General features: G+C 38.0%; 1 protein-coding gene across 2 annotated transcripts; it reads left to right on the top strand.

Moving 5' to 3' along the window:
• The first annotated feature begins 955 nt into the window (after window positions 1-955).
• On the top strand, window positions 956-8,973 carry ndc80 (NDC80 kinetochore complex component). Of its 2 annotated transcripts, none has more exons than XM_008418491.3 (17): window positions 956-1,031; window positions 1,570-1,665; window positions 2,022-2,105; window positions 2,737-2,863; window positions 3,140-3,312; window positions 3,609-3,711; window positions 3,825-3,914; window positions 4,104-4,197; window positions 4,300-4,400; window positions 4,595-4,739; window positions 5,393-5,598; window positions 6,997-7,146; window positions 7,277-7,366; window positions 7,457-7,549; window positions 7,635-7,765; window positions 8,395-8,497; window positions 8,813-8,973. In XM_008418491.3, exons 1-17 carry the CDS (start codon window positions 1,003-1,005, stop codon window positions 8,939-8,941), a joined length of 1,944 nt encoding a protein of 647 aa, XP_008416713.1. In that variant the 5' UTR covers window positions 956-1,002; the 3' UTR covers window positions 8,942-8,973. The 2 variants fall into 2 exon arrangements, with proteins under 2 accessions (XP_008416713.1, XP_008416714.1); XM_008418492.2 differs by having other exon boundaries at window positions 1,022-1,149.
• The last annotated feature ends 3,127 nt before the right edge of the window (window positions 8,974-12,100 follow it).

The raw sequence follows: 12,100 nt of genomic DNA, 5'->3' as shown, positions 1-12,100 counted from the left end.
ATACCAGTAATGCCGAGCATTGGTTTCAAGTCCATAGACCCAAAACAAATAACATGCGTTGTGTTTGTTTCTCCAATATAGAGGGACAAAACTGCCACAGTTCAATAAATAAGTTGTTAAATATTTATATACCCAATAATTTAAATAAAATTTGAAATACATGCATCAAATAAAATTTTCTCTAATTATTTAAATCTTGCAATAATGTGTTTAAAACAAAAAGGGGAAATTCATCAAACTTTGTGTTCATGTAATCACAATCTTACAGATTTAAGAAACGGCCTGTCGCTCTGTCTATACAAAGTGCAGGTTAATCAATCAGATGTTGGTTTCTGTTTTATGCGCCACAATGACACTATAAATTATTTTATAACAGAACCAGTAACAGAAAATTTAATACAGGATATTAAAAATGAAGGAATTAAATTTTGAAAGATTTGAACATCATTGCCGGTGTTAAGTGTCGAATTGTCCAGAAAGGGTGCTAGCGCTTTCTAAAAAGTCTTTTCTCGGCTTAATTAAATTGGTCACAATTTCCATATTAATTACATTCTTTGTTGTTGTTGTTTGGTTGTTTTTCTTATGGTATTGCCCCGTCAAAGACAATATAAGTAAATTGTCCCAAATTTTAAAAATGTTGCATGTTTTCGAAGTATTTAGATACATTTTGTGTCCACTGCGTGAGCCATAAGTAAACCGTCAACAAATTAGGTAATTTACTTAATGGCTACAGTCATTCATCCCTTTATGGGATAATCGACACATTCATTCATTTTATTTATTTTTTTTTTTTTTATTTGATATACCAATCACATACGCCTGAAAATGAACCTTTAAAAGCAGTTCCACTAGGAATGCGTATGATGAAACACTGGGATCTTTAAGAGAATTTGAGGGGTAGATGGTAGGAGTCAATAGAGGGCAGTAGCGCAACATAAATGGATGCAAGCTGCCGTTAAAACCTAAAGAAGAAGAAAAAGAATGCGTATGATGCGTTGAAGCATGTTTGGACCGAGGCGCACGCCGTATAGGTAAGACGTCATCGCTGTTCGATTTTGGAATGTTTTGGCGGGGTTCACCGGATAAAGTCGGATGAACTTTTGATTTAGTAAACATTAGTTTATCATCATACAGTTAAGATATGGAGCGGTAAGTATAAATTCTTACGTTTCTGAATTAAATCTAGCAGGAAAACTAAATTCAGGGAAAATGTATAATAAGTCCTTCTTGCTTGGATGAGTCGCTTTTGTTAACCGACAACCGTTAAATTTAAAGTCAGCTGCCGCGATGTTTGCTGACCGACTTATGAGGTTTATATCCATTTTCAAGTTTTATTTCACCAAGCCGTATTGTGTATGTTGAGTTTATGTTCCGTAAATTTGCGTTAGATTCATTTTTAAAAATGGCATTATCTCTGACTGGCCCGACAAGCTAGTTTATATTCAGATTGTGACAGCTAAGCTAGCAAAGCTCGATTGATTGTCAGCGTAATTGGTAGCTACAAATGTTGCCTTTTATGTAGCAGCTGCTTATTAAATACAAACATGCTTTATTTCTGATTGTATCAAGTGGAAGGAAAAGCCGAGCAGGCAGCCGACCATCAGACATGCCGATGAGAGTTCAAGACAACAACAGGATGAGTATGGTGTACACAACACCTCAAAGGTTTGTTCGAAATTAACTTTTATCTCTCACATATTTGGATGTTATTACGCATCTATTCTTGGATTCAGATAAGTTGTTTTTTTTTATTTTTATGTCTGTTGTTTTTATTGCAACAAACCACACCCACTAGAATAAAGCACTATTCAAATACCATTTACCCACAACACATTCTGCTAATAAATATTTTACAAAGGAGGACATTAATTTCTTATTGTAGGCGTTATTGTTCTAACATATTGAGATGATTCTGTAAAACTAAATGAACAACTGCAAAAAAGAAAAGCAAATGTTTTCCAACATTTTAAATGTAGAATGATGCTCCTCAATTTACTGTGTGTATTTGGATCTCATCGTAGTAAACTGCCTTCCTTTGGAAAGCTCAGCATGTCCAAACCACCATCTGGGACCTCTGAAAGAAGAACCAGCTTCTTTGGTTCCCGGTAAGGGAATAATGTTTCCAAAACCTTGAAAACGACAAAAACGCTTCCAATTTATTCCTGCTGCTAAACTACAGACTATTTTATATATATATATATATATATATATATTTATATATATATATATATATATATATATATATAATTTTTTTTCTATTTCACTGCTTTTATTAATACACTTGGACAAAAACATGGAGTTAGCACTGACTAAATTATTAATAGTTTTTAAAGTGCTTATTTCAGTCAACCTTATATATAGCTTTGTACAGAGTAGCACAACTTTAACAACCTGATGTTGGCAGGTTAAATAATACCTGTATTACGCATTTTGGTAATTTTTAATTTTCATGGAATTACACAGCAAGTTAGATTAAGTAAAGTAAGCATGACTTATTCATTAATGCCAAGGAGATGTGTCTTCATTTAATAATTTCTGTGTACTGTAAAAAAAAAAAAAAATAGACAAAAAGTTTTGGTGCTTAAAACGCATCTTAAGAAGGGGTACATCCACATCTTAAGATCAGTCCAATTTACTGTAAATACTTAGTGTTTTTGTTTTATCACTAATCCTTTTATCACGAGGAAAACGTCTTTTTTTAATTTTTTTTTATTGTGCATTGATCATTTACTCCAGAACTAGTGGTGCCAGCATGCCGCGCAACAGCACTATGGCTGGGTTTGGTGGAACTGAGAAGATTAAAGATTCCAGACCGCTCCATGATAAATCCTATGTTCAGCAATGCATCAGGCAGCTACACGAGGTAAGGCCCATATATTGTTCTATGAAATGTCATCTATAGTGATGTGAAATAGTAGTTTGCGTAATTTCTGTTTTAGCCATTAAGTTTTCAAGCTTAATTCTCCACCTAAGTTGTGACATGGTGTGGGTGCTCGCTTTTAAAAAGGATGTTTTCTGTGCAAAGATATTGATTAAATATTATGTATACTTGTTGGCACGTGTGGGGGAAAAAATGCGGCCACTTTGGGATTTTTCCTAATAATAATGTATATATATTTAAAAGTATTATTTATTTTAGTTCTTGACAGAACAGGGTTACCCAGGAACGTTGTCGGCTAAAACACTGCAGTCGCCCTCCACCAAGGAGTTTGTAAAGATGTTTGAGTTCATCTACCGCCAGCTTGATCCAACGTTCGAGATGCCAAAGTCTAAAGTTGAAGAGGAGGTTCCAGCTCTGCTCAAAGCCTTAAGGTAAAAGCTCAATCTTCATGCTTTTAGTATTATGTGGACTGTACACAGTATTTAATATACATCAAGATTTGAGAAAATATTTGAGTTTTTTGGGGGGTTTTTTGCATTTAAAGGAGCAATTTAGAATAACTTGGAACAAATTTAATGGCAGATAATTGATATAGAAAATGTATTAAAAAATAATTAACCATGCGTCAAGCACGATTAAAAAAAAAAAAAAAATTATGCAAATATTCTTCTTTAGTTGATGGGAAAATAGCTGATTCTCTCCTCCTGTTCTTCTTGTTTCTACAAAGATACCCGTTCGTTCTCTCCAAGTGCTCCATGTATTCGGTTGGAGCTCCGCACACGTGGCCCCAGGCTCTGGGTGCTCTCATATGGCTCATCGATACCGTCAAGGTGAGAAGACTGCAGAAACACCGGACTGTTTAGGGAGAACCCTGCGACCCCCTTAAAGATGTATGCAATAAAAAAGTACAAGTGTTCAAGCTTTCTAACCACTTGTGTTTCAGATCAGCTGGAGTTTGAGTAAGCAGGAGCTTCTGTTGAGCGACTTCTGTGAGGACACTGCCAATATTGAGGAAGGAGCTGAATATAACAAGGTAATCCAGATGCCTTGACTTAAACAAAAAAAGGCTTTAGTGAAAAGCAATTTAAGCTCATTTGTTTAAAAGACGTACAAAACCGTTTTCTCTGCATGTTAGATTCAGGTTCTTCGCCAGAACCAATTCAATTGTCTTTGCTGTGTCAAAGTCGGTAATTTGATGCACAAATATATTTCGATATTGCAGCTTTTCCTTGACTACATGGCTGAAACCTACTCCAAGTTCATGCTTGGTGAAGATGATTTTGAGGAAGAGGATGAGGCGTTCCTCACCAAACTGAGTAAGCATAGCAGTTCCCCTAGCTTCAAATTAGAGTACGATTCAAAAACACAGTTTTAGTGTTAAAAAATAAATAAATTGAGACGGGCGTCTTCCCCCACAGAGCGACTTTACAACGTTGATGAGGCCCTGCTGGAATCGATGGAGGAGAAACACCGATTCCTCAGTAAGGAACTGGAGCGTCTAGAGAAAGAGAGTCAGACGGTAAGAAAAACTTGCTGCTAAAAAAAAGTATAGTAATGTAAAATTATGCTTGACTTTTATTTATGTGAAGAAATGTACTGTTTTTGCGATTCAAAAAAGAAAGAAGATTCTGCCTTCACTCTTCATTGTTGTTTGCTGGACTTTGCAGTGTTTTTGTCGGTTCAGGTCAGTTTTGGTCCATCTTCCCTCCACAGGACCGTCTGATGACAAAGAGGATGGAGAAGGTGAAGCTGCAGGCGGACCTGAAGAAGCTGCAGAGTTATCGAAGCAAACTGGAGACATTTACAGCCAGTCTGGAGAACAAATTTTCTGAACTGACAGACGAACTGGAGAACACCGGTAGATATGAGCAGCTAAACTGTTTTTCTCCTGAAAATGTCGACACTAGAGCACTACAGAACAGCAGTTTCTGGATTTAATTTAAAATGGTGTAATGTAATGTCAGTCACTATTCAGTTCGATTCTTGCTTGATTAGATTTTTTTAATTAATAAAGATAATCGGGATGGATATATAGGTAGTTTATACCACACTTAAAAATAATCAGAGACGTTTTAGGAATCTTTGTTGTGCCAGTTGTACTTGAAGGCATCGTAAAAGTGCAACTGCTAAGAAATCCCCTCTGGTCAGAGGAGACCTGCCAACGTTTACCAGTGTGGTCACACATTTCTATGACATGTTTACATTTGATTTAACTTTGATTCAGGTGATTAATTTAGTAGAAACCTCCATCAGAACTGGAGTGACATTGGGTTTGAGAAAACCCAGCATACACATGAAAAGGAGTAGTAGCTCATTGACTGACTTGATTTAGGAGGGAAATATGGAGGCTCCTGAGCCAGGAGTAAAAATCTGAGACGATAAACAAACTTCTTGTGACATGAAATGCTCTTTCAGTTGCATTATCCAAGAGAAAGCCAGAGACAAACTCTAAAAAGGGAGAGGAAACGTTTCCAGTCGCTGTGTTTATTGTTCTGTTTTGCAACGTTTCAGTCAGCCATTTGGAGACGCTGAAGCACGAGAGGAACGAGCTCCAGCACCTCTTGCAGAACCAAAAGTTTACTCCAGCTGATGTGGAGAGAATCAACAGGGAGAAGAGGGAACTTCAGCAGACCATCGCCAGTCTCAGCAAGTCGCTTGAAGACGCCGAACAGCACAGGTGGAATGAGGAAATCGCGCTGGCGAAAGTGAAGGAGAGGGTACGTGTATCTAGGCCTGTCACGATAACAAATTTTGCTGGACGATTAATTGTCTAAAAAATTATTGCGATAAACGATAATATTGTTTCAACACCTTTTGACACTGATTTAATGGAAATGACTTAATAATGCATGCGATTTCCTGCCAAAGATGCACCTTATTTTCAAAAGAACACGTTACACTGGAACTGATAAACTAAACAACCAAAAACAAAAATAAAATGGATTCTCAGTCTCCATTAACAAAAAACGTACTTGAATAAAATCTAAACATAAAGCCAAAGTGGAATAAATACTGCATTTAACCAAAAGAGTGCAGATTATAAAATCTGTATTTTATATTGCCCTTCAGTAATCACTAGATTTAAATGGAGATGATGAGCACATCCCACTAAGTAATGCAGTAGTTCATACTGCATGATTATTTGCCCCTATTTTCCCTTTACGAAAATTTTAGATCGTTGGCCGATTTAAGATTGTCGCTTATAGTTTCGTAACCGATCATCCTGTAATGTGTAGTGTGTTACGGTGGCCGCTCCGATCTAAATCAGGGGTTTTCCCCGACTGGGAGCTTAACGCTGAATGTGACGGGTAGCCAATCAGAAAGCGCGGATTCTCCTCCGTGCTTTCTGAGGGGAAATTACGGAGGGGAATCCCAAACGGCAGACATGGCACAACACAAAGTCCAGCGGACATTGGAGATGATATGTGGAAACAACATTAATGTTTATTCAACATTTCATGCAAAGAATATAGAAATGACAAGAGGAGTTGGAGCCAAATTACTACTGCAGTTGATAAACCCGCAAGTTTTCAGCTGTTCTTCGTTAACGTGACATACATAGGTTATAATAATTTTCATTCAGTCAGGACTTTACGCTGACTCTAGCCACATGCATCACAGGTAGATTCTAGTAAAGCATTGATTAATACCCGATTTTAAAATTACTTAACTGGACTTGTAGCCATTATTTTGTGCTCATGTGGCTGGACACGACACGGCACGACGAACCCGATCGAACCGTTATACCTAGGATTTTCGTGGCTAATGTGTCTTTCAGGTTTTGAAAATGGGCCGACAACTCGTGTAGTGCGCCCTGGGCGTTACACTAAGGAAATGAGTAAGGGAGGGTCAGTGGAGAGCACCGGAGGTGAGCCTTTTTCATTCAGCGTCATCAACAGAAAGAATAAAAGGCAGGAAGAGACGATAAAGCCGATAATTAAAATGAGGTCGATAGGTTTAATTTATTGTGCGATTAATTGATTAATTGATTTATTGTTTATCGCGACAGGCCCACCTGTATCTGACGTTTACTTGTCGGATTGCATTGGATGGAAGATGCACATTCTTCTGACTTGAACTGAGGCCTTTCTCTCTGTCATTTCCTTTAATCTCAGCTGGACCTGAAGTTGGCCGAGTACCACAAGCTGGCCCGGAAGCTGAAACTGATCCCAATGTCTGCGGAAAACGCTTGCGGTCATGACTTTGAGATCAGGTCATTTGAATGTGGATCTGGCAGTGGAGTTCAGCAAAAAACACAGATCAAGGTGCCTTCAGCTAATAACACTACAGTTTCAGTTACTCTCTGTATAATTGAAGTTAATAAAAAGTTTGATCAAAACATCTTAATTCAGAATTAAATTTCTAAAACACTGAAACGTTTTTGTGGGGTTGTAGATGCTTCTGAGGAAGCTGATCAGTGATGTGGAGGAAGAACACAGCCGATTTTCAAACCTGAAACTCGGCCTGGAAGAGTCTTGCGAACAAGTAACAATAGATTTTTTTCATTTTTTTGGTGCTGAAATGTTGCATGCACATTTTTCCAGGATTTTTACTAGCAGTATTTTTGTCTTTTAGGTCAACTCTAACATTGTGGACAAGTCCAACGATCTAAAGCAGATCAGAGAGCGAATCCGTAAGCTGGACGAACAGCTGGACACCGATATGCAGGTACGCTTATTTTTAATTTTTTTAGATAAAAAAGGAACACTTGTCCTGCATGTGCAGTGCCTGATGATGAGGTATGCTCCTGTAGAAGTTGGCCCGAGAGGAGCAGGGTTGGGCAGCAGAGGTGGAGTCTGCAGAGAACCACCTCAAGCTTCTCCAGAAGAAAGTTAATGTCGGCTACGACGAGGCCGTGCAAGAGCTGAAGGGAGCGCAACAACAGTAAGCAACATCCGCTAACGCCTCTGCAACATGCTCAGTTATTTCAGTAGCATAAATTGGTATCTGGAAGCTTTTCAATAATCAATTAATTTCTGTTTCCTTTATTAAGAAGAAAAAGTCAACTTCTAGCTGCCGTTTGTCCACTATGTTGGACGAAGACCTGTAATTATGTTGAACAGGACAGTGAGCTTACTGTTGGAGGACTGCAGTGATTCCTATTTTTAATTCCTGCCCACTTTAGATGTATTTGCGCAACTTTACGTTATTGTAACAGAATTACATTTTTTTTAAAAGGAATAGAGACCAATGAAGAAAAAGTTGGCTCTTGAAAAATTTAGAACTTTTACACAATGTATACACAGGAACCCAGACTTTACGACTTCCCTGGTGTTTTGTTGTCATATTTCTGTTTTTTGTTTTCATAAACTCTCATTGATAAATCAGCTTGATTACCCAACACATTAGGTGAAGTCATGTGTCTTCACCTAATGTGAAGACACATTAGCTGGAAATTCAAGTGTTACTTTTCGCATATTTAATGTCTGTTTAAAAGTCCGACTGAAGCAACGCATCAATAAAGATTTGTCGTCGTAGTTTTCTCTCTGAGCTTTTCTGTCTTCTCTCCTTAGATACCACCTGGAGCTGCAGGAGACGAATGAAGAGAGGAGAACCGTAGCCAGTAACCTGGTTTCTGTGTTCGCAACAGCTGCAACCCACCTGGCCATAACTGAGGTAACGTTCCTACTATCGTTTCCTCAGAAATCAGTCTTCTCCATAAGAAGAAGCCACTTGTTCTCCTTTAATTTCTTCATTATTACCATACAGTACTTCTGTAAAAGTGATATTAAATTGTTAATGACTACTATAAAGAAAATAACTGATTTTAGGAGAAGAATGTGTTTGGCATTTGATGGATGGTTAGAATAAATATATTTAATTAAAATTTTTGGGTCCATTATTTTTATTTCTTAGAATATGGTTCTTCTCAAGAAGCTGCATTTCTGTTCTCACCAAAAAAAAAAAATTCTGTGCTTTGATCTCCTACAGAAGTGTATGGAGGATCTGCACAGCAAAGTCCAGCGCATCTGCTCCAAGGCCATAGAAGAAGACGAGGCAGAGGTTCAGAACCTGCGGGAGCTTTTGAAGAGCTTTGTGTCTCAGGCAAACTGTTTATAAAGACGTATGGGATTTACCTGCTTCTGTTTTTTTTTAAATAAATAAAAAAAAAAGGTTCCCGCCCAACAAATGTTTGTCACAATGTTCACTTTGTGTTTTCCTTAAATGTTATGTATAACTTTGTTGTTCAAGTATTTTGCTCCAGTTTTCATGTCAGTTTACTAATTTGAGTATTTGTATTCTATAATAAATGATAAATTAAAGTATTGAACTGCTTATTCAGTCTCCTTTCCTCAGCTTTCTTTGATTTTTTTATTTTTTTTGTTGGTTCACAGATGCATTAAACCACTAGATGGCAGCACAGATTTACAGACTGCAAAAACTGAAGGTTCTCTGGTTGAAAGCTCAATCTCTGTTTTGATCACTTTTATGAATACTTTGTCAATAAACTTTCATAACAGCCAAGTTTTCTTTTCAAATTTAATTTTCTCTCAATTTCTTTGGCTCAACTTTTCAGACTTTGTTAATGTTCCATGAAGATGCGGCGGCGGCTTTGTAGTTGGAGCCAACATTTGCTCTGTCGGAACAAAAACTTCCACAGCATTTTAACGATGGACAGATATACACTCGAACATTGATGTCGTTAATTAGTGACAGCAGAAAAAAACAAACGTGGGACAGCGGTGACGTGGCTGCATGTTTATTCCAACTTAATAAAAATATAAGGCACAAAGAGGTTAAGTGTGCAAAGAGGCCAAAAGCAGCATTAATTGTGCTGCAGGAGTTTCAGGTTGCACATGTTTTATCTGGTAAGTCTTGTGTTTTGTCCATATCCCTGATTAAAGGAGTATACGGCTATAAAACAAGTCTGAAGAAAACCTCACTGTTTGGCTACAATCTTCTCAAAGGATGTAGAGTAATATATTATGGCCTGATGAAGCCCAACTTTAGGTTTTTAGGCCTCATTTCAAAACACTAACATTGGTAGAAGAAAAAACAGGACAGCACAAAGTGAAATGAGGTCTGTTGATAATAGATCTCAAAACATGATAAATCTGTAAATGTAGGATGCTGACAGACTCCTACTGCAAACTGAATGTTGCAATTAAATAAAACGGCCCTTTGACATCTTTAGTTTAAGGATGTGCTCACTTGTGCAATCTGGTTGCATTTCTTTTTAAACTGCTTTAAAAATGTTACATTTTTTGCAGCTCAAAAATAATATATTTTAACTCACTTCTATGAATAACTGAATTCCGCATATCTCATTGTGTTAATTTGGCATTAGACTGATTGACCTGCTGGTTGGTTTCACAGATTGAAACAACCAACTAAGTAGAAAACTAATATTTGGTGCAGAACAATATACACACACGTGTCAGTATTTCAAGTGGCGTCTGACTAGTCCAGACCCTTCCCATCATGACTGTGGGGTAACATATAACCCTTTTTTCCTCAGGGAAACCTCTGAAAAGTGTCGACACTGTAAGCGTGGGAGAAATGTTTTGGCAGATGTGATGGGAAGAGATGAAGTGACGGAGGGGCTCCATGGAGTTGGGGGTGGGAATGAGAATGTGATGGATAACTTCCACCACTAGCAGAAAACACCCTGGACCATGTGTGTGTTAGCTTTGGGTGGTGGACATGAGAGGAGCGTTCTCGCCCCGGGAGTTAAGAGATGAAAGTCGGTGCCATCTGTATCACAGCTACAGGACCTCATCCAGCCAAACAGCAGAGTGTTTATCTGATGACTGAAGGTACAGGTGGCATCTGTAACCAACATGTCAAATGACAGTCTTGTCTGGGCATATTTTTAATCGCAAGTTACGGAAGTGCTTTGTAATGTTCTCATAACCCAATGTGTTCAATTTAACCCAACTCTTGTTAGTACTGTGTGCTCATCGTTGCTGTTGTTGTGTTTTGAGAGGAGAGAAGAGGTCGGATGGAAAGCATGGATCTGAAAACATAAACCAGAGATCAACCAAGACTCATTTCAGAAACCAAAAGCATGCATCATGGATTAATCCTATCTAGAACAATCTGTTTTCCAGTATGGAAGGAGACGACAGAGAGGGAATGGGTGCACTTTCTTCCTTTCTTTCTCACATCTCTCTATCAAAACACCACTGTGAAACTGTAGGCCCGCTCTCTGAATGGCTCTGGCATTTTGAATTCTGCTCCAGCCACTAATTGTCTCCAGATCCAGAAGACAAAACAACCTTTGCCTTAGCTGTGTGCCAAAACACACAGAGAAGTGGTGCAGCCACTGTAATGAGAGTCTGACTCAAAACTTAATGCTGTCTGTCGTCAGCATTGTAGTGTCTGTCGGGAATAAACACACAAAGATGAAACCAATTTGGCGCCTTATTTGTGTGCCAAATATGTTGTGTGCACAGCATCAGTTAAATGCCTGAGACACGTTTGTGTTGCGGGATTCAAAGACATTTTTTAATTGTCTCATAAACGGTAGAAGAAGTAGTTGAAGTTATTTATTTTGTTTTCATTTCTGTATGTCACCTAAAACCGACTTTTTAAGACAGGTGTGTTTAAATGTATGGCTGATATTCTGTGTCTTAGTGGAAATTCATTCAGCTTAGTTCATCTCAGATAAAAAAAAACGTTTTACTAATCAATTGGAGAAATAATATGCTATGTTATTTTTGCTCTTGTGAGTGTGCAGAACTATGTCTATAGTACTGTTTACATGTTGTGTAAGAAATAAAGTCACGTCATTTCTTGTACAACAGCAAGGACAGATTATCTGCAGCTAGTCGATGACGCACTGAAGAATAATTTTAATTCATTTTAAGCTTTCGTTGGGCTGTGATAGCAGCAGATAATCTGTTGTTGGTCTCACTGCTCCATGACAGCTTCTTGTGTTTGTGAGGCCCGTGTATCCCTTTGATTGGCTGCATGCAATGTTTGCCTTATTGCAGCTTCCAGTGCTATTTGACTGCCTGTTGACAGTTTGTTTAGTGTTGGGTCTCAGCGTGAAAGACCTTAATCAGAATGTCTTTTGTTCTGCGATAGATTAAGTGAGTGACAGGTTTGAGATTTTTCCATTTCATCTTATTCATAAGAGGAAATGCTGTTTCTTTTTGTTGTAAGAATTCAGAACAGCCCATAAATACTGGAAATCAAGAGTATTCTTGATGTGACACTCGGGTTCAGCTGAGCAACGAGAAGGAAAAGCAGGACGGCTGTTTTTGGCTGCGGTTT

The sequence above is a fragment of the Poecilia reticulata genome, chromosome 9, assembly GCF_904066995.2.
Source record: "Poecilia reticulata chromosome 9, P_reticulata-male-v2, whole genome shotgun sequence".
Taxonomy (NCBI): domain Eukaryota; kingdom Metazoa; phylum Chordata; class Actinopteri; order Cyprinodontiformes; family Poeciliidae; genus Poecilia; species Poecilia reticulata.
This window is presented reverse-complemented; position numbering and strand designations above follow the sequence as displayed.

Excerpts from the sequence above, each read along its gene's own strand:
- ndc80 (XM_008418491.3), top strand. The coding sequence starts at position 1,003 with ATGTTTGGACCGAGGCGCACGCCGTATAG. Across the intron at positions 1,032-1,569 it reads CCGAGGCGCACGCCGTATAG|TGGAAGGAAAAGCCGAGCAG; the intron begins GTAAGACGTCAT and ends GATTGTATCAAG. Across the intron at positions 7,550-7,634 it reads AGCTGGACACCGATATGCAG|AAGTTGGCCCGAGAGGAGCA; the intron begins GTACGCTTATTT and ends ATGCTCCTGTAG.